The 23,251-nt window shown below is 40.3% G+C and overlaps 1 protein-coding gene across 5 annotated transcripts in view; it reads left to right on the forward strand.

Annotated features, from left to right (window-relative positions):
- The first annotated feature begins 548 nt into the window (after positions 1-548).
- LOC147102900 (BAR/IMD domain-containing adapter protein 2-like) overlaps positions 549-23,251 on the forward strand; it is a 101,503-nt gene continuing 78,800 nt past the window's right edge. For 2 of the 5 annotated variants that reach the window (XM_085963812.1, XM_085963811.1), the window contains exons 1-4: positions 549-824; positions 7,154-7,229; positions 11,763-11,807; positions 18,270-18,356. In XM_085963812.1, coding sequence (XP_085819938.1) covers positions 777-824; positions 7,154-7,229; positions 11,763-11,807; positions 18,270-18,356 — 256 coding nt within the window. In that variant the 5' untranslated portion in view covers positions 549-776. The remainder of the gene's footprint in view (positions 825-7,153; positions 7,230-11,762; positions 11,808-18,269; positions 18,357-23,251) is intronic. The other 3 variants (XM_085963815.1, XM_085963814.1, XM_085963816.1) reach the window with 2 other exon arrangements.

A 23,251-nucleotide genomic window follows, 5' to 3' on the forward strand; every position in this document is an offset into this window, starting at 1 on the left:
GTTTGGAATAGCATTAATGTAAAGTAGGCTAGGCTAGTCATCCCTGAGCATCTGAGCAAACGCTGGTTGAGAATGATTCATCGTGCCCACCAGATGAGCTCACATTGGATTAATATGCAATAATTGCCCTTTTACATGAATGTTCAGTGGATGCTTCCAAAAAAACTATAGCATAATGACGAGCGTGGAAAAAAATCCCAGCTGAGCTGCCAATGTTACGTATTTGCTGCACAATGCAAAGGAGATTTCTAACACAGTATTAACTGGTTGCTATGGAAGTGAATTACGTTTCTTTTAAGGTATAGCTACACATTTTTAAAAAGAAAATCCCTCTTTGATCTTTGCTGCGCTGCCAAGCTTCTGCTGGCCAGATCCCCTGGAGAGGGTGGCCGTGACGTCAGCCCGTGCCGAGGCAACCTAGCGCGACTGGAGAGAGGGGGGGCGGGGACGACGGTGATTGGCATTGAGATTGGCCAATGGCCGCGCGGGGATTCCGCCAGCCCGGGCCAATCCCCCTCCGCCGCCCAGCCGTCAGGTTAGGTTGTCAAGCAAGGGGGGGGAAGTCCTCCTCAGCCGGGTTCCTAGGCGACGGGCGCTGGAGTCGGCGGTTGCGTGGTTGAAGTGGGAGAATCACCGAAGTTCTCTCTCTCTGTGTGTGGGTGGGAATTACTGTCAAAGAGAAAAAAAAAGTTTCAGGGGGCGAGGGAGCCTTTTTATTCGCGCCGTGGAGTAAGTTTGAGATTGCATTTGTGATCTGCCTTGGTGCCGAGAAGACCATGTCTCGCACGGATGAGGTGCACCGAATGACCGAAAACGTCTACAAGGTGAGTGAGTGTCCCAGTGTTGGCACCAGCTTTCAGGGGTCACCTAACATTTATTATATGTATTTTATTAGAATCTAATATAAAAGACATTCGAATCTAACGCTAGCCATTAACTTCTTAACTTTTTTTTCCTCTTTTTTTTAGTTGAAAATCCCAGTCAGTGCCCACCTACTGGAGACTTTTCTGTTGAGCTTCTGACATTTTCTTTGATTTATGAACAACTATGCTTCCACATACTAATGCAGATTTCTGGGTTTTTAAAAAAAGTTTTTTTAGTATCTGCTTTACGTTTTTAGAAGTTTCCAGACAGCCTGCTGGCTTTTTCCAACGCAGGACTCGTGGTGGTAATCCTTAATTGTACTAAATCTAAAGGAACCTGCCTTTTTTTTAAAAATAATCACGTGTACTGTTGAGCAAGATAAAGTGTATTTAAACTTTTTGTTTTGCACTTTCAAACTGGCAAATGTTTAGTTGAAAATGCTCTTTAGAAAATTAATGGGAGTATAAATTTTCACTGTATAGGAATGGAAGATCCTGGATGGGTGGGGGCGGATTCCAACAAGGCAGTACATCTAGGCGTGGACTCTAGCTGATGTCATGAGATACGAAAGCAAAGCTTGTGCAGTTTGCTAATCATCGGAGCCCTAACCTGAAATACTGCCTCTAGTTCCTTGCACACATCTATAAGGTCTTTTAACCCTTTGTTGGTATCATCGGGTGATACCATGGGATATCAAATGCCTTTTGGATGTTGAATTACAGAGGAATTTGCTTTTCTTTATATAAAAGGTTCCCATGCATGTGTTTTTTTGTGTGTGAAGAGTAGTCCACTCCTTTCTAATGAAAGTAGTAGAGTTTGCATTTTTATTAGTCTGTAGCAGCTCAGTACCAGAGACAGTTCATTTACAATGGAAGGCTCTGGGGAATTCTAAGTCCCTTCAAAGACCACACTCCTGAATCTGTATGTGCTGTTGAATCTGTATGCAGTTAGTGTAAGAGTATTGCTGCCCTCTGCTTATTCAGTAGAGTTCACTAATTTTGCACAAGCTGTGTTATGATCCAGGATGGTGTGTGTGTGTGTGTGTGTGTGTAATATTTTATGTTTATCCTGTGATTTTTTTTAAATAAACGTCAGTTTTACAGTGTGAAATGCTTATTAAAATATGTTAGATTATCTTGGAGACTTATAGCAATCAGTCCATCTACATAGCAAATAGCTACTAACATTTTCCAACTAGTTTGGAATCTTTGCCCCTCAGACTTATGACTTTGGTGGCTAACTTTGTATTTTGTACAGTTGTAGCCCATTTCATTTTTTATCAACTGCTAAAGAATTTATTGTTGAGTAAAATCAGTATACCCAATACTGTATACCTACAAGCTTGATCTTTGAGTTAGTTTAATTATCAGCAGGCAATCATTTTGTCCTGAAGATATGATCTTCGGGGGGTTGCCTTAAGGGAATCTTTCAAGATTGCCAAAAAAAATTAAATTGATGTTGCCCGCCCTATTACATAATTTGCCTCTGTTCCACGTATGTGGTGTGAGAACTCTGCAGTATCAACATTGGATAAAGAGATGTTTACTGCAATTAAAATCGGTGGTGATCTGGTTTTGAGACTTTATCCTGTCAGATCTGCAGTGGGTGGTTTCTGCACCCTCCAACCTGGGATCTTATTTCACACTTTGTACAATGCATTTCCCCGACTGCAGAACCTGCTTTGAGCTTTCTGATTAACCTGTCATTCTAAAAAGGTTGCAGCCATGCTGGCATCACAAAGGTCAGCTGTACAACTGAAACTTGGATGGTCACATTATCAGATTGCTGCTGGGTTAACTTGTAACAAGGAATTCAAAGCTGTCACCATTTCCATAACAAAATGCATGAAAGAAAAGCAGGGGGGGTTGTACAGTTAAAATTTGTGCTGTAGTAGTTTCAGGCTTGAATTCCACAGTAGGTCCCGGTTCTCCGGAAGAAGCCAGTTGGTGCCTTTCTTGCTGTTGTGCAGTGGGCGGGCAGCAGAAAGTTGCCACAGCAGCACTGTGATAGATGACTAATCATGACTGTCAGCAACAGAAAACTGGTGATGGTATTCAGGTCTTGTTTCACTGAGTATGTTATAATCTCAAGGGCATAACATTTCAAATGCAGCTTACCTCTTCTTTAAGACACAATTTAAAGGGAGCATCAGTGATGACGTATTTGCCTCGTACTACTATTGAAATGCAGTAGGTTTGAGATTCACTGAAGGCAAATTATTTATTCTCCTTCCCAGCATATCTGATGTGTTTCATTGGTTTTTTAGCCATACCACTTTAGATGGGTGTCCTGACATACCACAGGTGGCACTGTGCAAATCAGCAGTTGGCATAGGGATAGCAGTTTTGTGGCACCTGGTTGGTTGATGGGTGCTGCAATATCTCTCCTCCATGAAAACACATGCAGTACATGCTTGACATATTTAATAAGGAATGACTACCTTATACTTGTCTCATCTTCCATGGCCCTGCTTGTGGCAGTACAGGGAAGGGCAGTGTTGCTAGGACCAAATACAGTGGAGAGTATTGATGCATTAATTGTCCACTTTGTTGTGGTTAGGGTGCATCCTAGTCAGTAAAAGGAGCAGCACTGGGGTCAATGTTGATAAACTCATTTCCATTCTAAGATCAGATGTTGTATATCAGCGAGTTATGTTTTAAGCAGTTTGGTCCCTAAGCAGATGCAGAATAATATTCTTTCCAAACCTAGAGTCAATTAGGTTAGTTTGCTTTTGGTAGTGTTATGAAACAGAAGAATGCCTTGAGCGTCAGCAGAGGGAATTTTAGAAAGTTTTCTGAATTCTTAAAATCCTAACAACACACAAGTATGTTGGTTTAAAAGGTAGGACCTGCCTTTGCTTCCCCTTTTCTGGCAGTTCTGGTTCTTGCTTGCTTTTCCATTTGTCTTTGCCATTTTTGCCATAAATCAATACTTCCTTCCTCCAAGGTGGCTTTTTTTTGTTGCTACTTTTCAGTTGAAAACTAACACCTTTTAGAAGAAAATCAAATTCTAAAGTGAAACCAGTAAATTGGACTTGAGAAAACCAATAACAAACCAGCTTTAGTGGCTAATATCATAATTTATGTTGGGTCAGTAATATTTCTAAGTACATTTTAAAAGATACAATTTTTTTTGTATAGGGGGAATTTTGAACAAATGCATTGTAATGGAGGACAAATGATCAATTTTGTGATTTTTAGGAAATACCATTCCCTCCATACCCCTGACTGAAAGTGTTATTCCTACATGTAACATGTACAGCACATTAAGAGTACCTGTATTGCTTGTTTTGTGTTCATGTTTGCTAAATGTACAGTACAACAGTAAACAGCATTCATCACCAGGAGCCAATATAGTGTAACTGCCGCTGTGGCAGATCAAAGACATCAAAAATGAGAACCAAAGTCCCTTGGGGGTGGGGGTGGTTGTTGGGGGAGAAGAAATGGTAGTTTTATAGAAGTCCATCTGAATTGAATTTGGCTTTAGAGCAAGCTGCTGGGCAAACTGAGACATCCCATAGTTCCCAGTTTTTGTCACCCAATAAAAACAAGGTGAAGAAACTGTGGAAGGCCTTTGAGCCAAAATTTCTATCCATGAGGCTTTAAAGTGCTTCACACTTCAGTTTGTAATCTGTTCGAGATGGATGAGGCCCAGACATAAAATAATGAGTGCAGAAAAAGTATTCTTCGTTATTAATATCACATGCCAATTTTTTCTTTGAGATATGGATCAAATTTCACACTTAATTGATGGATATACATTCAGGGTTATTCTGAATAGCTCGCAAGGGATTATAGTGCACCGGTTTGGGTTTAAGTCTTTCCATTGCCTCTCCACTACTTTAAGCACCATCTTTGTGCAATTTCTAATTTTCATGTCTGACCTGATGCGATTGTTTCTTGAGTTTAATTCAATTTACTGATCAGCAGCAGGGAGGAGAGTGATGCCAGATTGGCTGTGGCCTTTAGGTGCTGATACATTGATGTGCACACACATTGAACACTGAATATTTTTTTCTTCACAGTGTAGTGAGTCATTAAATCAACACTTTCCTTCAAGTGTGAACAAGGAGTCTTAAGCTCACTGTAAAATAATTGGCAAGGATTCATAGTGGAACGCAGTCAACTTGTGGGTGATTCATACTGGGTGACTTCAGAAACATTGCATTGTTTGTTGTAGTTACTGTGTGCTGACTGTTGGCTGGCTTTACCCTCCCATCAGCTGCTTATGTTAAGGGTGGAGTGCAAGGTTTCTCCTAACCCATCAGACAACCTTGATCACAACCAAATAGTAGGAAGCAGCACCACCAGATCATACCCTGCCCCAGAGGACAGGCAGGTGACCTCCTTCTAAGTGCACTATAGCCAGCTATTCGAGGTAAAGCACATCTGTATAGCCTCAGCTTTCCTTTCTTCCGTCCAGGGAAACATTTCACATACGCTCACTATTGTCCTCCACAGTTTGATGGAGGCCTGGTGTTCATTATGTGGGGAGTTGCAGACACAATTTCCCTTCCCTCTGTCCTCCCAGTACCATCTTAAATAACTGATCTTGTAATGTGAATAATGCTTTAATAGTCAGCCAGATTAATTAGCATTCATTTACATGAAGTTATTGCCTATCGAATGTAAATTATAATTATTACACAGAATCTGCCCAGAGCTGTGATGCAGCATATTAGAACATTAACATGAGCTACCTTGGAGTGGTGATCCAAAAGTTTGATTTACTATTTAGCACTGAGTTTCAATCTTGGCCACAATGTGGTGGGCAAGTGCTGAGGGAGGCCATCTGCTTCTCCATGGTAGCCCCAGGAAACAGGAAGGAGCTCTGGCAAGCGAAGAAAATTGGACAGGGAAGACAGTAAAGTGCCTTTTTATAAGAAGGCAGATGCCTGAGATATGCAATACTATCTCTTTCACACCCTGAAACTAAGATGGGTAGATTTCAAACAAATATTTGACACTGAGACTCATTACTTGTTTGTGTGCATACTTTTTCATAGTCATGCATTGTAAAGGGAGAATCTGGGTAACTCATAATTAATTATATAAATACTGGACTGTAATGCATGTGAAAAATTAGAATAATAGACACTGATGATGTGGTTTAAACTTGATAACTCTGACTTTTACAGTTGTTCAAATAATACTTCAAAGTTCTTCATTATAAAGTTATGTAGTCCATTGTAACTGTGGGTAGAGCTCAATTTAAAATCCACATAAAATTCAGACAAGTAGTGTGACATTATCAACTTCTGATCATCAGCACTTTGTCAGCCAACACAAGATCAGCTTCTTTTAAATAAGAGGCCTATTTTTGTATCAAATCTGTGGTTCTAACGTCTGAAACTTGCCCAATGCCATTTGTCCTCCCAAAGCTGCCACAGTCATTATTATAAATGTTTGTTAGCACATACTTGATGAATTCAGTTTAATAATAGTTGGGAATAACTAGTACTCTGTATCAATTTGGCAAATTACTGAACTATTACATCTAACTTGGCATATGAGCTCTGACTGACGGTACTGGGTATAACTAATAGCTGTGAAAATACCTCGAAGCTAACAAGGAAAAGACCCCAACTGGTCTTAATTGAAGCAGACTGCAGTGACTTCCGACAAGCTCAGTGAAATTGGTTGTCCCATATCGCCACTGTTCTACTGCGGCTGCAGCTACCCTGTTGTGTGAATACCATCACTCTAAAGATCCCAATGATCAACCACAGCTTCTATGGAACATCTATGGAACTGTTGCAGGATGAGTTTTACAAACAGAACCTATTATTGGTATGATTACACTTCTGTGATTGTACTTAAACAATTTCTACCAGGTATCAAAGATAGAAAGTTCACTCCCTTACTTCAGTTGCTTGTACACTAAATCACATTGGAGAATGGCTGGAATGTTGCAGAAGCACTCACATGCTCCAGTAATAGTTCTTTCTATATGTGTAGTAAAGTTATATTGATGTGTTTTATGACATTAAATGCTACTTTGTGTGTAATTATGTCCTTTTTAATGAGATAAATCACATGACACACAATAGCTTGTGTAGTTCTTCACACATTTGCCATTGTTAAGTAGACTGTGTATGTTTTATATGAAAATGTTTGCAAAAAATAACTTCAAAAGTGATTTTTTTTGTACATAATGTGCACTATTTTATGTTTCAAGTATGTTCAAACTGTAAATATGTATTGTATGAAAACATTTTTAGAGATAGGAAAAAATATATTGTATGCAGTGCACTGATTATGCAACACATTCTGCCATTTTATTTTTATAGACCATTATGGACCAGTTCAACCCCAGCCTGAGAAACTTCATCGCAATGGGAAAGTCTTATGAAAAGACGCTTTCCAGTAAGTTATTTGTCCACTTCGCTATTAATCATGCTTTATAACCTGATTTTATTTTTAATATCCATTTATATTATTGATGTATTGATGTCTACATATGTTTTGTCCTTTTTTATTTTTGCTTATGTAAATATGTTTGCTCATCTCCACGCATTCTCCTCCAGCTGGGTGGGTGACCCGGTCGCTGACTCCTCCACAACTTCTGATCCGAATGTTGTTCTCTCGGCCAATATCTGTGGGGTGAGACAGAAGTGTCAGTTTTCTCCCCAAACTACAACACTTTGCTTCTGCAATGTGTTCCATCTAGCAGTCCTACTAAGAACCGATGAAACTAGGTGCACCGTGTGGTGGAGGATTTGAATGGTAGCAGCCACTGCTGGGATTTTAACCTTGCAACCACAGTGGATTTAAGCGATTGTCTTAATTACTGTACTACACTACCGGGGTGCTCAAACTGAGATTGTATTCATTAGTTGGGAGTTTGTCTGCCAAGTAACATTGCGAAATAACGGAAGAAAGTTGCATGGAAAGTGTAGCCAGGCATTGTACTGGATATGTGTGTAAGGTGTAGGCCGGAATTTTCAGAGGCAAGAACTGGTGGGTTGAAGGTGTGGAGGGAAGTGAAAGTTGTAAAAATGTAAAACCCGGCTCCAAACTGCCCACTTTCACCTTTCACTCAGGCGGGATGGCGGGTGCGGGCTGCCAACCCGCTGCCGAGAGGCGGGTTGGCAATTTAAATATTATAATGAGGCCTGAAGCCTCTACTTTAACCTGTTTTGCAGGTTTTACTGCAGGTGGCCGGGGATCCCGGCGCTTGGGATTCCCAGTGGCTGCAACGAGGCGGCCTCAGCCTTGGGGAGCAATGCTTGTGGGTCGGGAGGGGCAGGAGTCCTTTCTCCCGACCCCCCCCCCCCCCCCCCCCACCCCCGAGCTCCCCCACCATCAGCCTGCTCCTCCCCCGGGGTCGGGGATCCGACCTGCTCTTTCCGTCGCACGCACGCTGTGGAGTTAAAACTCCATAGTGTGCTGGGAAATCCGAACTTCCGGCTTTCCCGCTATTTCCCGGGTGCCCCCTACACCGTGCAGGTGGGACCCGGGAAAACCCAGCCCTTAGTGCCAGCAAGAAGGTTATTTTAATAACGCAGACAGTTTCTGTTACCTGGAATGTAACTTTGACATGCTAATGAAATTGCTTTAGCAGCATGGCAAAGCCGAGGAAACTCCATTTTCTGTTAGTTTCAGTGAGCAGTAGAGTTTCTGAAAGTATACTTCTAGACATTTAGAGTGCATGCCTTTAGCAGTGCAGGATGGGGGAAAGTCTTTCTGGAAGGGGCCACATCAAGTGATGTGGTCCACTTGATCTTTTCACATCTGGATTTGGATGAGTGTTGCTGAGTTATGTTAAAACAACTTTTTTTTGCCTACTAAAATATTTCTGTGTGGCACTAAGTAGGGTGGGTTTCTTTTTAAAAATAATAATAAAACATTTTTGGGTTGGGGTTGCTCCCTTGTGAGTCTGCAAGTTTCCTCTGTGTGCTCATTCTAACAATTACTGGCTAAGTGTATGTGAGTCTGTTTGCTTGTGTTAATGTTTCACCAAAAATGCCTCTTTTTTTAAATGACACTTTTTTTAAAAAAAGGTAGGTGAAAAATGGGGTGGAGAGGATAAGCAGATTATTGCAAATTTGGTGAGTGAAAATGGGGCTCAAAATGATCAGTACATTTCGATTGAGATTAATTAAAAGTCTCCACTGCGACGGCTGTAAGCAGGTCATTGGCCAAATGAGTTTACATGGTCACAATTTAATTCATAAAGAATATAAATGCATTAACTGAAAACTTCTCATTGATACTAGTTTCTTATTTGGAGAGGCTGCAATCAGTTTAGTGAGTGGAACAGTTGCTCTTTTTCAGTAGAGAGTCTCTTCCGAGGCTAGCGTTGAGGTGGGTGTTAGAGCAATGTAGAAGCAGCCGTGAAGTGCACGTCACAGAATCATAGAATGATGCAGCACAGAAGGAGGCCATTTGGCCCATCGTGCCTGTGCCGGCTCTTTGAATGAGCTTTCCAGTTAGTCCCACTCCCCTGCTCTCTCCCCATAGCCCTGCACATGTTCCCACTTCAAGTATTTATCCAATTCCCTTTTGAAAGTTATTGTTGAATCTGCTTCCATCACCCTTTCAAGCAGTGCATTTCAGATCATAACCGCTTGCTGTGTAAATTTTCTATTTCCTCATGTCCCCACTTTGTTTTGCCAATTACCTTAAATCTGTGTTCTCTGGTTACTGACCCTTCTGCCACTGGGAGCAGTTTCTCCTTATTTACTCAATCAAAACCCTTTGTGATTTTGAACACCTCTATCAAATCTCCCCTTAACCTTCTCTGCTCTAGTCTCTCCTCACAGCTGAAGTTTTTCATCCCTGGTACCATTCTTGTAAATCTCCTCTGCACCCTCTCTAAGGCCTTGAGATCCTTCCAAAAGTGTCCAGAATTGGATGCAGTTTTCCAGCTGGGTCCTAACCACTGTTTTATGAAGGTTTAGCATAACTTCTTTGCATTTGTACTCTATGCCTCTATTTATAAAACCAAGGATCCCGTATGCCTTTTTAGCAGCCTTCTCAACTGGTCCTGCCACCTTCAAAGACTTGTGTAGATATACCCCCAGGTCTTTCTGTCCCTGCACCCCCTTTAAAATTGTACCATTTAGCTTACATTGCCTCTCCTCGTTCTTCCTACCAATATTACCTGCCCTATCTCTGAATTGGGAGCACTTTATATTAGTGTGATATTGTCATTTTTCTGACGGATAAAAGCAATAGCAGCAGCTGCATTGGAAAGAGCACAGTTATTGAAATAAATGGAATCTGGGATGTTTTGTGCAAGTGATGCTATATATTCTAAAACATTCCAGACAACCTGTGTTACCAAAATAATAATCTTAAGGTTTGAGGCTTACATTAGTTTTTAAATTTATTTTAAACTTTGCATTATACCAAACAAATCCCCTATATAAAGTGGTCATTGAGTATAGTACTAATGAAGCAATAATAATTGTGTGAAATGGGTGCAACTATACAGTGTAGTAAAGGGTCAACATCTGTAATAAATCTTAATTCAAAGAGACATGGCAATAGAACCAGAGGGGAGATGAGGAAAATTTGTTTTACGCAGCGAGCTGTTATGATCTGGAATGCACTGCCTGAAAGGGCAGTGGAAACAGATTCAGTAGTAACTTTTAAAAGAGAATTGGATATATACTTGAAAATGGAAAACATTTGCAGGGCTATGGGGAAAGATAGGGGAGCGGGATGAATTGGTAGCTCTTTCAAAGAGCCGGAACAGGCATGATGGGCCGAATGCCTCCTTCTGTGGTGTAAGATTCTGAGACGTAAAACTTAATGCATCTTAAAAATAATTCTTGCAGTGTGCAAGGAAATGTGTTCTCCAGTCTTTCATCACCTGAACAATATGTGAGACACTTTCATCAGCAAGATCTAGATTTAGCATTGGACCATGTGTGATTTTCTGCCATAGCCAGAGTATCACACAGCAGACACATTGAGATCTGGAGCCCTTGTTGCAGCCCCAAGATTTTTTGATGCATTTCTTAGCCAGTGCCAAAGAAAGTCAGTCTAAGGTACAGAAAATGGTGTCCATTGGTATCTTAATTTGGATTGACCCAAAACATCTGTTTGCACAAACTAAACTGCTAATTTTAGAAAGACAAGCAAATTTGTGGCTGTGTTTAATTTCCAGAGTCCTGCTGTTAGCAACTAAACTAATAGCATAGATCATTATTACTGACCGTGTTCTACTGACGAGTCATTAATGAGTTCAGCAAATTTTGAAGTCATTTTTTAAAAAGGGGTTAGAAGCATTTTTAAAGTATATACAGACAGCTATGAAGCATTTGTCGTAACTCTAGTGAGATACTAATGCTCAACCTGTATTTTTTTTCTACTTTAATGGTAAATATTGCAAAGGTGAAAGCAATGTATCCTTTTTGACTTGATTCAGTGTTAGTCCTGGTATTTGTGGTCGCACATTTGCTAGTAAAAATTCCAAAATGCTAGTCAAATCGAAATTTCCACTGGCACTATGGGAGGTCACCAAAACACTAATTCTCAGATTTTAATACAGAAAAAAATTGTAATGTAATTTCGGGGCTCGAATCTAAATCTTAAGCTGCTTTTATATTGCCATTGTTTTAATTTGGATTCAATGAGCGAGCTTCCGACATTGACGCTTTGAAATCCTGCTCTTAATGACAGGCTCGTAGCTCCAATATTTTGAGAGTCTACAGGTCTGCCATCAGGTTAAGGGAGACAGATTTACCCGTGTTGGAGGCAGGAACCGATTCATGGATGCCGATCTTCTGGAATCCAAACTGAAACAACATCGACAAAAAAGTGGCTCTCCATGGTAAATTTTTACTAGTGGTTGTAGCTGTCACTAGTTCTGCTGGGAACACCATCTTGAATTTTGTTTTTTTTTACTGTTACTGTTTTTTCTCAAACCTTGTTGGATCATTACCTCAGGCCACATGGGTGCAGAGAAAATCTGGATCAAGAAAGCTAGAACAGGTGAGAAATACATACCGTATGTGCAGTGAATCGAAGTATATTCGTGCATGTACGGAAGCTGCATTTTATTATTGCTCCACCACCTCATTCCGTTACTGAGATTGATTGATTTTTTTTTTGAAAAAGCCACCACAGTAATGGAGAGTGAATGCTGGCATGCTGAGCTGTGATTTTTTTTTACTATATCCTTACTGGCAATATTCTGCTGGTAATTGAGGCTGACTTGACAACATGTAAAGGCTCATTAACACTAGGTTAGTCAGCTAGCATTAAATTCGAGCCCTGAATTTTTGTTTATATGGCCCTTTTCATTGTAATGAATACTTCCGTTGTTATTTTGTAGTGTATATACAAAGCACTGGTATTTGCAGTACTTTGTGACTGGGTAAATAGGTGCTGTAGAGATAAATGTAAATTACTTTTGTGCTACAAAGAAATGCAAGTAGTTCATGAGCTACTTGAAAAGCAAATTCTGAATATGACGTCCTGGTAGTGCAGTGGTAAGACTGATCGCTGACTCTGGTTCAAATCCTAGGGCTGCCTGATATTAGCTTCTTTCAGCCTTATTTATAAGTGTTTTCAACAAGTTTTCTTTGAAGTTAAGAAACATCTTGCACTAATAAAGCATTTCATTTCGTCAAGATGTGAAAGTAGACAAAAAGAATTCTGTCTCTCCTCTCGAGAAGATCCTTGTCAGCCAATCAGTGTGGTGAAGGCCATGGTCTTAACTAAACTACTTTCCAGGCTGAAGGAGATTTTGTGGAAATGAGCAACAAGGGAGGGGAAGTCCACACATTGAAGTTAAATTGAGTGTGGTCTTCCCTTTTTGGCTAAGTAGCATAATGTGTGTTAAATATTCATATTGCATAGTCTTGAGTGATTTAGAATAATTTAGTTATAATTGTACTGTACTGAATTGTTAAAAATGTGGAGTTAATTCATTTCTGCTGATCTCTTAACTTTACACAAATCTGTTTAGAGAAATAATTTCCACAGTAACTGAAAAGATATGTTTGGCTTAATTTATTAACATTAGTTGCCTTGAGACTGACTTGCAAAACCAGTTAAGAGTTGTGGTCCCATGAGACAATGTTCTGAGTTCAGTGGAAATGAGAAGTGAATAACTTCCTGTCCTGCTCATACAGCTATAATGAAGCATATAAAATCTCTGCATGATACAAATATTTGGAAATCTGTTTTAAATCTGCTTTTATAACTGGTTGTAATTTGCTTGGAATCATTTTCTTTTTTTTTAAAAACCATCTTTAAAAATAAGTGGCAGCGTGCATCATTGCTATAAGACTGGGATATGTATTGTGAAAGAGAACTCTGGCTTTGAATTATTTTAAAATACAGGCTATAAAGGTCAACAAAAATGATACAATTACTTTAGTATGTTTTGTCCCTAATGTTTTTATATTGGTTGAGAGTATTCTTGAACATTCAACAAGTCAAACCCCTTCTAGATTGATTTTTTTTTTTGCATTCGTGTGCAAACCACTATAACTAACCAGTGACCTTGGACACATGGCAGCTGTGGCAATTTGCTGAAAATCTGTATTCTAGAGTACAGTACAATAAGTTGATGGTTGAGTAAGGTGGGTTAATGTTTCAGGCCTATTGACCGTTCATCAGAGCCTGAAACGTTAACCTTGCCTTCCTCTCTCCACAGATGCTGCCTGACCTGCAGTGTTTCCAGCATTTTCTGTTTTTATTTCAGTTTTCCAGCATCCGCAGTATTTTGCTTTTTACTTTGTGTCTCTGATTTTGGTATCTGCACATACCGCTTTAGGTAAGAATGCAAACCCTGGTACAGATCCACATTTATAATTGCTGTGCTTTTTCTATTTCATAGTGATTGTACTGTACCTGGACTTGTGCCAGTATACACTGAATAAAATACATTTGGTCACATGAGCCTGGAAACTATAGTACTGATCACAGCTGTAAATTTAAAAATCAGTATGGCCTCTCTTTTGATGGCCTATACAACCTGGGCTGGATTTTGCCAGCCGAGATGAGTTGGGGGTGGGATTGCTGCCTTCCGGGTTCTAGTCCTGTCCCCAGCGACGTCTGACGAACCCATGCTATTTTCCCTTGATTGGCCTTGTTACTGTGGGCTTAACGGCCAATTAAGGGAAAGCCGGTGATCTATGACGTCAGCATATGACGCTTCATCTGTTGAAAATTTTTTGACAGATGAATTGTCAGCTTTTGACAGCTTTGCGAAGCTGTCAAACACTGACAATCTCTGTTCTAAGGTGAGCTCTTGCACAAAGGCTCATGAAGACCTCTCTCCTCACCAGAAAGCAGATGGCTGCTGCATCTGAGCATGCAGCAGCCATGCTGTCATCTCTGTTGTTGAGATGAGGCACCTCCGGACCCTCAATGGTTGAAGCCTGCAGAAAGAAACAAAGGTAAGGAAACTTTTTCCAACACTTTACACTCACCTCTCATACTTACCTGTTCACACTTGCACCCATCACTCACCTCTACAGCTGACATTTCGACCCCTCTCACCCCCGCAGACCCACTGCTCGCCTCACTGACCTTGGTGAGGTTCGCAGCCGTCGGGAAGCCCGCAATTGCAAGTGTAAAATGGGGATAAGCCTTAAAACTGCCTGTTAACTACCTGTTAACAGGCAGTTAATTGGCCCTAATCCCCTTCCCGAGGAGACTGGTCCCTGCACGACTCGGGTACCTGCCCCCTGGGAAGATGGCAGAGCGGGGTTGGTACCCGCTCCCATTTTCCTGGCAGTCCCGCCTCCTCAGGGCTGGGAATATCCAGCCCCCTGTGTTTTAATTCTAATCCTTCTACCTTCTTTAAAATGTTTTATTTATAAATGGTGTTTTAAGTTGTTGTTGGTTCAGCAAATTTGCAAGTTAGACAAGATGGCTATTGATTTCCCCCCTCCAAAGTTTGATCACTTGAGGTTTTTAAAAATTTTTAAGCTACATTAGCAGTATTTGCAAGCTTTGAATTATGTTTAAAGTTAGTTGGGTGCTGCTTATAGAATGTTACAGCACGGAAGGAGGCCACTTCGGCCCATCGTGTCAGCGCCGGCCAACAAAGAGCTATCCAGCCTAATCCCACTTCCCAGCTCTTGGTCCGTAGCCTTGCAGGTTAGAGCATCCCAAGTGCACATCCAAGTATTTTTTAAATGTGGTTAGGGTTCCTGCCTCTACCACCCTTTCAGGCAGTGAGTTCCAGACCCCCACAACCCTCTGGGTGAAGACATTTCCCCTCAAATCCCCTCTAAACCTTCCCCCAATTACTTTAAATCTGTGCCCCCTGGTTGTTGACCCCTCTGCTAAGGGAAATAGGTCCTTTCTATCCACTTTATCTAGGCCCCTCATAATTTTATACACCTCAATAAGGTCTCCCCTCAGCCTCCTCTGTTCCAAGGAAAACAGGCCCAGCCTATCCAGTCTTTCCTCATAGCTAAGATTCTCTACTCCCGGCAACATCCTTGTAAATCTCCTCTGTACCCTCTCTAGTGCAATCACATCTTTCCTGTAATGTGGTGCCCAGAACTGCAAGCAGTACTCTAGCTGAGGCCTAACTAGTGTTTTATACAGTTGAAGCATAACCCCCCTGCTCTTGTCTTTATTAGCCGTGGCATAGAATACAAGCATTCCGTATTAGGCAACCACACCTTCCCCCCCCCCCCCCCCCCCCGACCCTGAACACGGGGGCCCCACAAGGATGTGTGCTGAGCCCCCTCCTCTACTCCCTCTTCACCCACGACTGTGTGGCTGTTAATGGTTCCAACACCATCATCAAGTTTGCAGATGACACCACAGTAGTAGGCCAGATCACCAACAACGATGAGTCAGCCTACAGGGAGGAGGTCCAGCATCTCGTGAAGTGGTGCGCCGATAACAACCTGGCCCTTAACACCAAGAAAACAAAGGAAATAATCGTGGACTTCAGGAAGTCCAAAGGCGGAAGTCACACCCCCATCCACATCAATGGGGCGGAGGTGGAAAGGGTGGCCAGCTTTAAGTTCCTCGGAGTCCACATCACGGAAGACCTCTCCTGGTCCCTCAACACCTCCTCTCTGGTGAAGAAGGCCCAGCAGCGCCTATATTTCTTGAGGAGGCTGAAGGGATGTAATCTGTCACCCCCGATCCTCTCTAACTTCTACCGCTGCACTATAGAGAGCATCCCGACAAACTGTATCACGGTATGGTACGGCGGCTGTAGCTCCCATGACCGGAAAGCCCTGCAGCGGGTAGTCAAAACTGCCCAACGCATTACCGGCACCCGGCTACCGACCATAGAACATATATATCAGAAACGCTGCCTACGGAGGGCACGGACCATCATCAAAGACCCTACCCACCCCAGCCACAGTCTGTTCGCCCTCCTACCATCTGGAAGACGCTACAGATGCATTCGCACCCGTACGACCAGATTTAGGAACAGCTTCTTTCCCAGGGCTGTCATCCTACTGAACTCCACAAATAAACACTAAAGCCTGCACATCTGCCGATGCACTTTATTATGGTCATATTTATGCTAATATATATGTACAAATGTATGTTGAAATGTTTAAGTGTCCTAATCCAAATTGTACACTCTCGGGAGCCGCAAGCCTACATTTCGTTGTACTGCACTTGTGCACTAACAATGACAATAAAAGTTGATTTGATTTGGTATGCCTTCTTAACCACCTTACCTACTTAGCCTGCTACCTTGAGGGATCTGTGGACATGCACTCCATGGTCCCTTTGTTCCTCTACACTACTCGGTGTCCTACCATTTAATGTGTATTCCCTTTCCTTGTTAGCCCTCACACTTCTCCGGATTGAATTCCATTTGCCACTGTTCTGCCCACCTGACCAATTTATTGATATTTTCCTGCAGTCTACAGCTTCCTCCTTCAGTATCAACCACATAGCCAATTTTAGTATCATCTGCAAACTTCTTAATCATACCCCCTATATTCAAGTCTAGATCATTGATATATACCACAAAAAGCAAGGGATATAGTGTATACATCTATATATATCCATCTATAATCCCCCCACATAGACATGATAAATAAGGGAGAAAATTCCTACTTTACGTTGCATTATCAGTTTACGATTATGATTGGGCATTTCATAATGTTTAAATTGTTCCAGTAAAAATGCATGCATCTAGTTAATATGTATTTATCAAGTAAAATAATATACTATTTTAATTGCAACTAAATTTCAATAGATATGCACAAAAGTAGCTAGTTAAACGTAAGAACAAACAGCCAATACTGGAAATTTAAAAAAAAAACAACCCGCAATTGGGTAGCATTTTGTCTTGATAATCACAAACGACTTGGTTTTATTTGGAAAGAAAAACAAGTTATTCTGGGGTATATTTCAGAGCTTAGCTATCCATGTTTATTGAGCAAGCCACTCAAACAGAAAAAGAAAATACACCAAATTGGAAAAGGACTTTTTCCAGCATAAGGCTTCAGGGAAACGAAAGTGATTGGGGGCTAATGTCTGCAATGAATCAATTAGGATTGAAATGGGATCTTGGTAATGTACACTTCAGAATCTAATTCAACTTTGATGCTTTTATTTAGGTTAGATAATTGGATTTAAAAAAAATATTGTTTCAAAGAAATTGTCATTTCCTGAAATTGGCTGCAGTTCATCTTAGTGAGATGAATGGAAACATGAAATTGACAGTAATAAATGGCAAGCTCTCTTAAGGTTGGATGCCGTAACTCTTGCTAAGTACAAGTTCAGATTCATTTCACTGACAGTTTTGCGTTTTCTAAAGAGTTCAGTAAATACTACACAGGAATAATTAAACAAAACAAAATCAAACTTCAAAAACAATAATGGTTTAATTGAAGCCCTTCAGGTACTCCAAATTGTTTTGTTCTATTCTGCTGTATTCCCTCTACGGCCTTGCATGTGCAACACATACATAATGTATTACGAAAGAAAATGTGATCAACCATGCTTATATTTTTGTTACAGAAATCTAAATACATAAGTAGTGTTTTATTTTGCAAATTGTACATGTGATTGCTAGATGATGGTGAGTAGGTTGATGTATAACTTGCTATGCTTTGATTTTGTTTGAGCTACTATCCTCTGATCAATATATATCCCATCTATAATTCATAAAACCTGTATCAAAATTGTTTAGAAATAGTTTCTATCACTGGCTGCTTCACACCCATTCCTTCCATTCCCCAGTTTATCTTTGGTAGAACCAAAGAATCTCATTGCAATGTTGCATAAATATTCCTCTTTTCTTTTGAAGACTGCCAAAATTAAATTTTGTAATCCCAAATTGCTACTTTAAAATGTAGAAGTGTCAAAATTTGAAATCATATACTGACAATGTTCAAAAGAAGAGGAAAATATATGGTAAATTATAATGGTTACCTGGTGCTGAAGTACACCAGCATTTTAAGGTTCTGATCTACAAATACAGTTTCTAAAATCTCAATATTCCAGGTGTGACCTTTGCAGCAAAAGGCTATTTTGAGGCACTGGTGAAAATGGGTGAACTAGCCAGCGATAGCCAAGCTTCCAAGGAGATGGGTAAGTAATGATTTAAAAAGTGACTGGAATAAGAACGAGCTACAAGTCTGTACTAGTTGTAAAGGTGAAGTTCTACTTGTGTTTGCACATTAATTTGCTTCATGGGCATATAGAAAAAATACAGCCTGACTTTTGTAATTTTGTGAAAAATTGAAGTCCTGCTTCAATAGCTTATTGATGTTGGTGATGTGCCATGGAACAACAGCTGGCGTGTATCTGTAAACACTTCAGTGTTTTAAAATCTCCTTATTATTTATAAGTGATAATCTCTGAGCACGCCAGGCGAAAGGTAAGAAAATAAATCACCCAGGACTGCCCGCTCCTGATTGCTATCCAGTGACCTGTGCGGGAAAGTGTGTGCTATGTGAGGATAGGTTTGAAGTTGGCTGTGATGCTCCTCAAAGTTGAATGGTTTGCCAAACTCGCTGTGTAGGTATGTGCACGAAGAATGATTTAAGGTGAGGTATTGCAGAGCTGTCAGCACGGATGGAACCATGCTCAGGGGGCATAAATTAACACCCTCCAAACAGGAGGGGAGAAAAAAAATGATCATCTGCATTTTATCTTCTTGACTATTCCTATACGGGATGCCATTTTGTTGCTGTAATGCTGGAGTTGGCATTTTTAACGTGGTCCCAAATGATTTCCATATTGTAACTAATGAGTTTCAGTACACCGCAGTATTTATGCATCACACTCTCTTAGTGAAAATTTGATAAAGGAGACTACATTCTTAATATCTTTTAATTTATCTGTTTTTTATAAACATTTATTTTGGTTAGGGCGCCAGTTATATTGCTGTGGTGTCTGGAAAGTGTAGGATTAATATATATAAAAAAAAAAAAAAATCTTGGGACCTATTAACCAAAAACTCTCATAGTTGTGGTTAGCTATCATATGAATCTCTTTATTCAATTACAGCCTTATACCTTCCTTCCAAAAATCCATTAGTTTATACCCAAGACATTTTATATTTTATGTGTACATGTTTTATAATCACAAAAGTTTTCAAGTAATTCTAGTTCTCCAAATTTATAGTGATTACAATGCAGGTGTAAGTTTTAGTGATGGGATGTTATTGTGTATCAGTATGGATTATCCTGATTTGGCTTTTGGCAATAGCACCGACAACGGTTGATGTCAACAAAATGCGTAAAACCACCAAGTGCACTTTGGAAGCATCTTAAGGTTGCCTCACATCTCTAGGTACAGATAACTGCTGTAAGCTGTTTTAGTTTCACTCTCATGGTTCATGGTGTAGTCTGAACTCTTCCATTAGACTGCTGCTTTTTTATTGTACCCTGCTTTCCATTGTTAGTTATTTAAATTGCTGGGGGAAAGGAATGGTCCGCAAGTTGTACCGCCTGTCATGTGATGGTATTCTTCTGGTGTTTCTCTTGCATATATTTTTTACCCTCTATTGGAATGAACTATAAGTCATCGCAGGATTCAACAGATCAGGTGTTTGTTTTAACAGACTAAGATAATTTACATTAAGCCCTTTTAATATTGAGTGCCAAGATAAAATGCTATCTATAATTATCAGAGCTGGAAGGGAGATGAGGAAGTAATTACATTTCAGTAGAATCAGAAACTGCTTGAAAATCACAGCAGGTTGATCAGTATCTGAAATGAGAAGAAGTCCAAGTGTGTAACCTCAAGATATTTGAGGTATAAATCAATGGAAACAAGCCATAAGTCTCTAATTATCTTTTGTAGTTTAGTTAGTTCAGACATTAAGCCAATTGAGCTTCATTTTAGCAGTTTGACATTAGAGCTCATTGATTAAAATACAGCGTTGACGCTCTCTCCCAGTCTCCATTAATCTTTATTTGTCAAATATATTAATTTTGTCATAGCTGCATTAATACTAGCTGTGATCAGGTTAACTGGATCTGAGTAAGTGTTTATTATTCTGCTCTTAAGTTCACGGTGATAATAGGTACCCTGTGTTTCACCTGAAAGCAAAATATGCTTTGAAGTAATGATATAAATAATTTCTGCAGCCAAACTGCTTATTCTTCAAATATTTGAACTGTTGTAACTTGCAGAGCAGAGCAGTTTACGCCCAACAATAGCAGCCGTGATGTGAATCTTTAAATAGTGTTTTGTGCATTACACCAGCAGGATACCAAAGGGTTGGAGTGTGAGATTGTAGTTTGCACATGAACAGCTCTTTGTTTCTTGTGCCCTCCTCTTTAAGTCACATTTTCACCTTGCAGCAAATACATTTTTGCCCCATAAAACAGTGATCCATCTGCCAGTCCCTTTTTAAAAAAAGGTAAACTGAACTACAGGAAACTCTCGATTTACCGGCACCTAAATAACCGGAAATCTAGGTTAACCGGCAAAATTCAGGAGTAGGTTCAGGTAAGTTTTACTTCATATTGTACTTGTCTTCCTTGATCTGTTGCTGTGCAAGGATGTGGCTGCAGCTGTTGCTAAGCTACAGAGACGCTTGGAACTTGTGGCTATTGTTCTGCACCTGTTGCTAAGCAACAGGGTTTGTTGCTTTATACGGAGCTCTCAGCTCTCCGTATCTTTTACTATAGCTCTCGGTTATCCGGAATTTTTGATGAACCGGCACCACGTCGGTCCCGTCGGTGCCGGATAAAAAAGAGTTTCCTGTATGACCAAAACTTAAAGTAAAGTGGTAAATAAGATTAATTTGAAGAAACATAAATGGAACTTGACATTTTTTAAAATTAGTTCTCGGGATGTGGGCGTTGCTGGCACGTCTGATATTTATTACACACCCCTAGTAGCCCTGAGAAGGTGGCGGTGAGCCGCCTTAAGCGGTTTGATACAAATGAATGGATTGCTAATCCACTTCAGAGGGCAGTTAAGAGTCCATCACATTGCTGCGGGACTGGAGTCACATATAGGCCAGACTGGGTAAGGACAGAAGCTTTCCTTCTCTAAAGGACATTAGTGAACCAGTTGGGTTTTTACAACAATCAGATAGCTTCATGGTCACTTTTTTTATTTCCAGATTTTATTTAATCCAAATTCTCAAAATGCCATGGTGGAATTTGAACTCGCATTCCATGAATTATTAGTCCTGGCCTCTAGACTACTTGTTCAGTAACATAACCATTACACTATCGTACCCATTTATTAGACTTTTTTAATCTAATTATTCTCCATAGGGTAGAGTGGGAAGTCTTGGCTGATGACTGCTTTTTTTGAAATAATGGAATAGATTTGAATCTTATTAAAGCGTAGAATCTTATGAAATGAAACATACTGTATTGAGCTCCTTGGCTGGGAAGGCGGACAGCTATCCTGATCATGAGGGTCATTGCTGTTCTATAACAATCTCTGGGATGTGCTGAGAGTGCCTTGTGCTGATTTTGATCTATTCTCCCTGACTCTGGGGAAGTGCCTAGCCTTGGGTGCTTTCCACTGACAGTCCAACCATAACTAATTATACACAGTATGTATCATCTATGAAATATAAAGTACATTTGTTGGCTGCTGGTGTTTTTCCTGGGTTGTAGGGTTTCAAACTGAATGTTGCCCCATTGACATGACATTTAGTTTTGCTATTGGATCAGCATCTTTTATGGGTAATCAAGTCAGTTTTTCCTCCGTTTTGAAGTTTAAATGCTGCAAAGACGCATTAGAAATGCTGTTAAGGAGATATTTTAACTTAGCTTGGTTTGTAATGTAATTGCAATTCAGATCTGTTTGAAGTGACTGTGCTCATATATTGACTTTTAGCTTGTTTTAACAGTCCAGTAGTTTTGATGAAGTAGCAATACTCATTGTGATGGCGAATGAGCTAACTTGGAATGACAGGTTTCAGTTAGTGTCACAATGGTCACGATTCTACGATACACACTAACTTTAAACAGGATTTGTAGGACCTCAAAGTGAATAGACCAGAGCGGTGGAGTTTATGGCGACACATCTATCTGAGTAGATGATGTTGTGGCCACAGTATGATAAACAGATTATTTCCATGCTGCTGCATGAAGTGAATTAATGTATCTTGTGACTGGAGTCATGGGATCAGTTGGCTTGTTTTAGGCAACCAGAGCATGCTAAGCAAATCCAGACAGAATTTGATTAGACAAGTAACAGAAATTTAGCCAAGAAATCTTTTTGAAGAAGTTTGAGTTCATTCAAACAGAATAAAACTGCTCCTGAAAAGTAAATATTTTCCTTAATTGTTTACTTTCATTAAAATAGGTTTCATCATGCATATAAATGGCAAGTTGCAATATTTCTGAAGTAACTCATTTTTACAAAGTGGGCAGTTCTACATTGGTGATGCCTTGCTCAATTTCTCCACACCAATTGCTATTGTTTTGAGCTGTTTTATCCTGTATCAAAATTGCCGATCTACTAGTATAGACTCATGGTTGAAAGCATTTTCTCGCACTGTTTCCCGATGGGCGGGTTAGGTTAAAATTGCCATAGTTACATGAGCATCAGCACTCTTCTACCTTGAGCATTGAGCATTCTTCATATATGAGGCTAAATGATGGGTGTTGGCAAGCGTTCTGATTTGTGGAAGGTATCCTGGTCTCCTAATTCCATGCTCTAAAATGTTCAAGGCGAGGTCACAGTCTGGAAGTCAGGAACCGGATCTCTGCCTGACTTTTTTTCTTTTCCCATTCGACCTCATCCCTTACCCCTCCCCAGCCCAGGAACACTGCCCTCTTTCCCCCTCCCTAGCCTAGGAACAATTACAGTAGCCTTTTCACTGCCTTGGCAGAGGTCTGCTAAGCTAGCTTAGACTAGATTGTGAATCTGGGGCCTTGGTCTTTAGAGCTTAGTGCCACCCCATGCTGTGCATAAAAAAAGCCATTTTAAATGCTTTTGTTCTATTAAAGTTCTTTTATAATTATCTCTCTTCAAATACTTGTTTTACAATACAAGTACTCTCA

Source organism: Somniosus microcephalus, chromosome 21, assembly GCF_052327205.1.
Source record: "Somniosus microcephalus isolate GS21.2 chromosome 21, FLI_Smic_1.0, whole genome shotgun sequence".
In the NCBI taxonomy this organism is placed as follows: domain Eukaryota; kingdom Metazoa; phylum Chordata; class Chondrichthyes; order Squaliformes; family Somniosidae; genus Somniosus; species Somniosus microcephalus.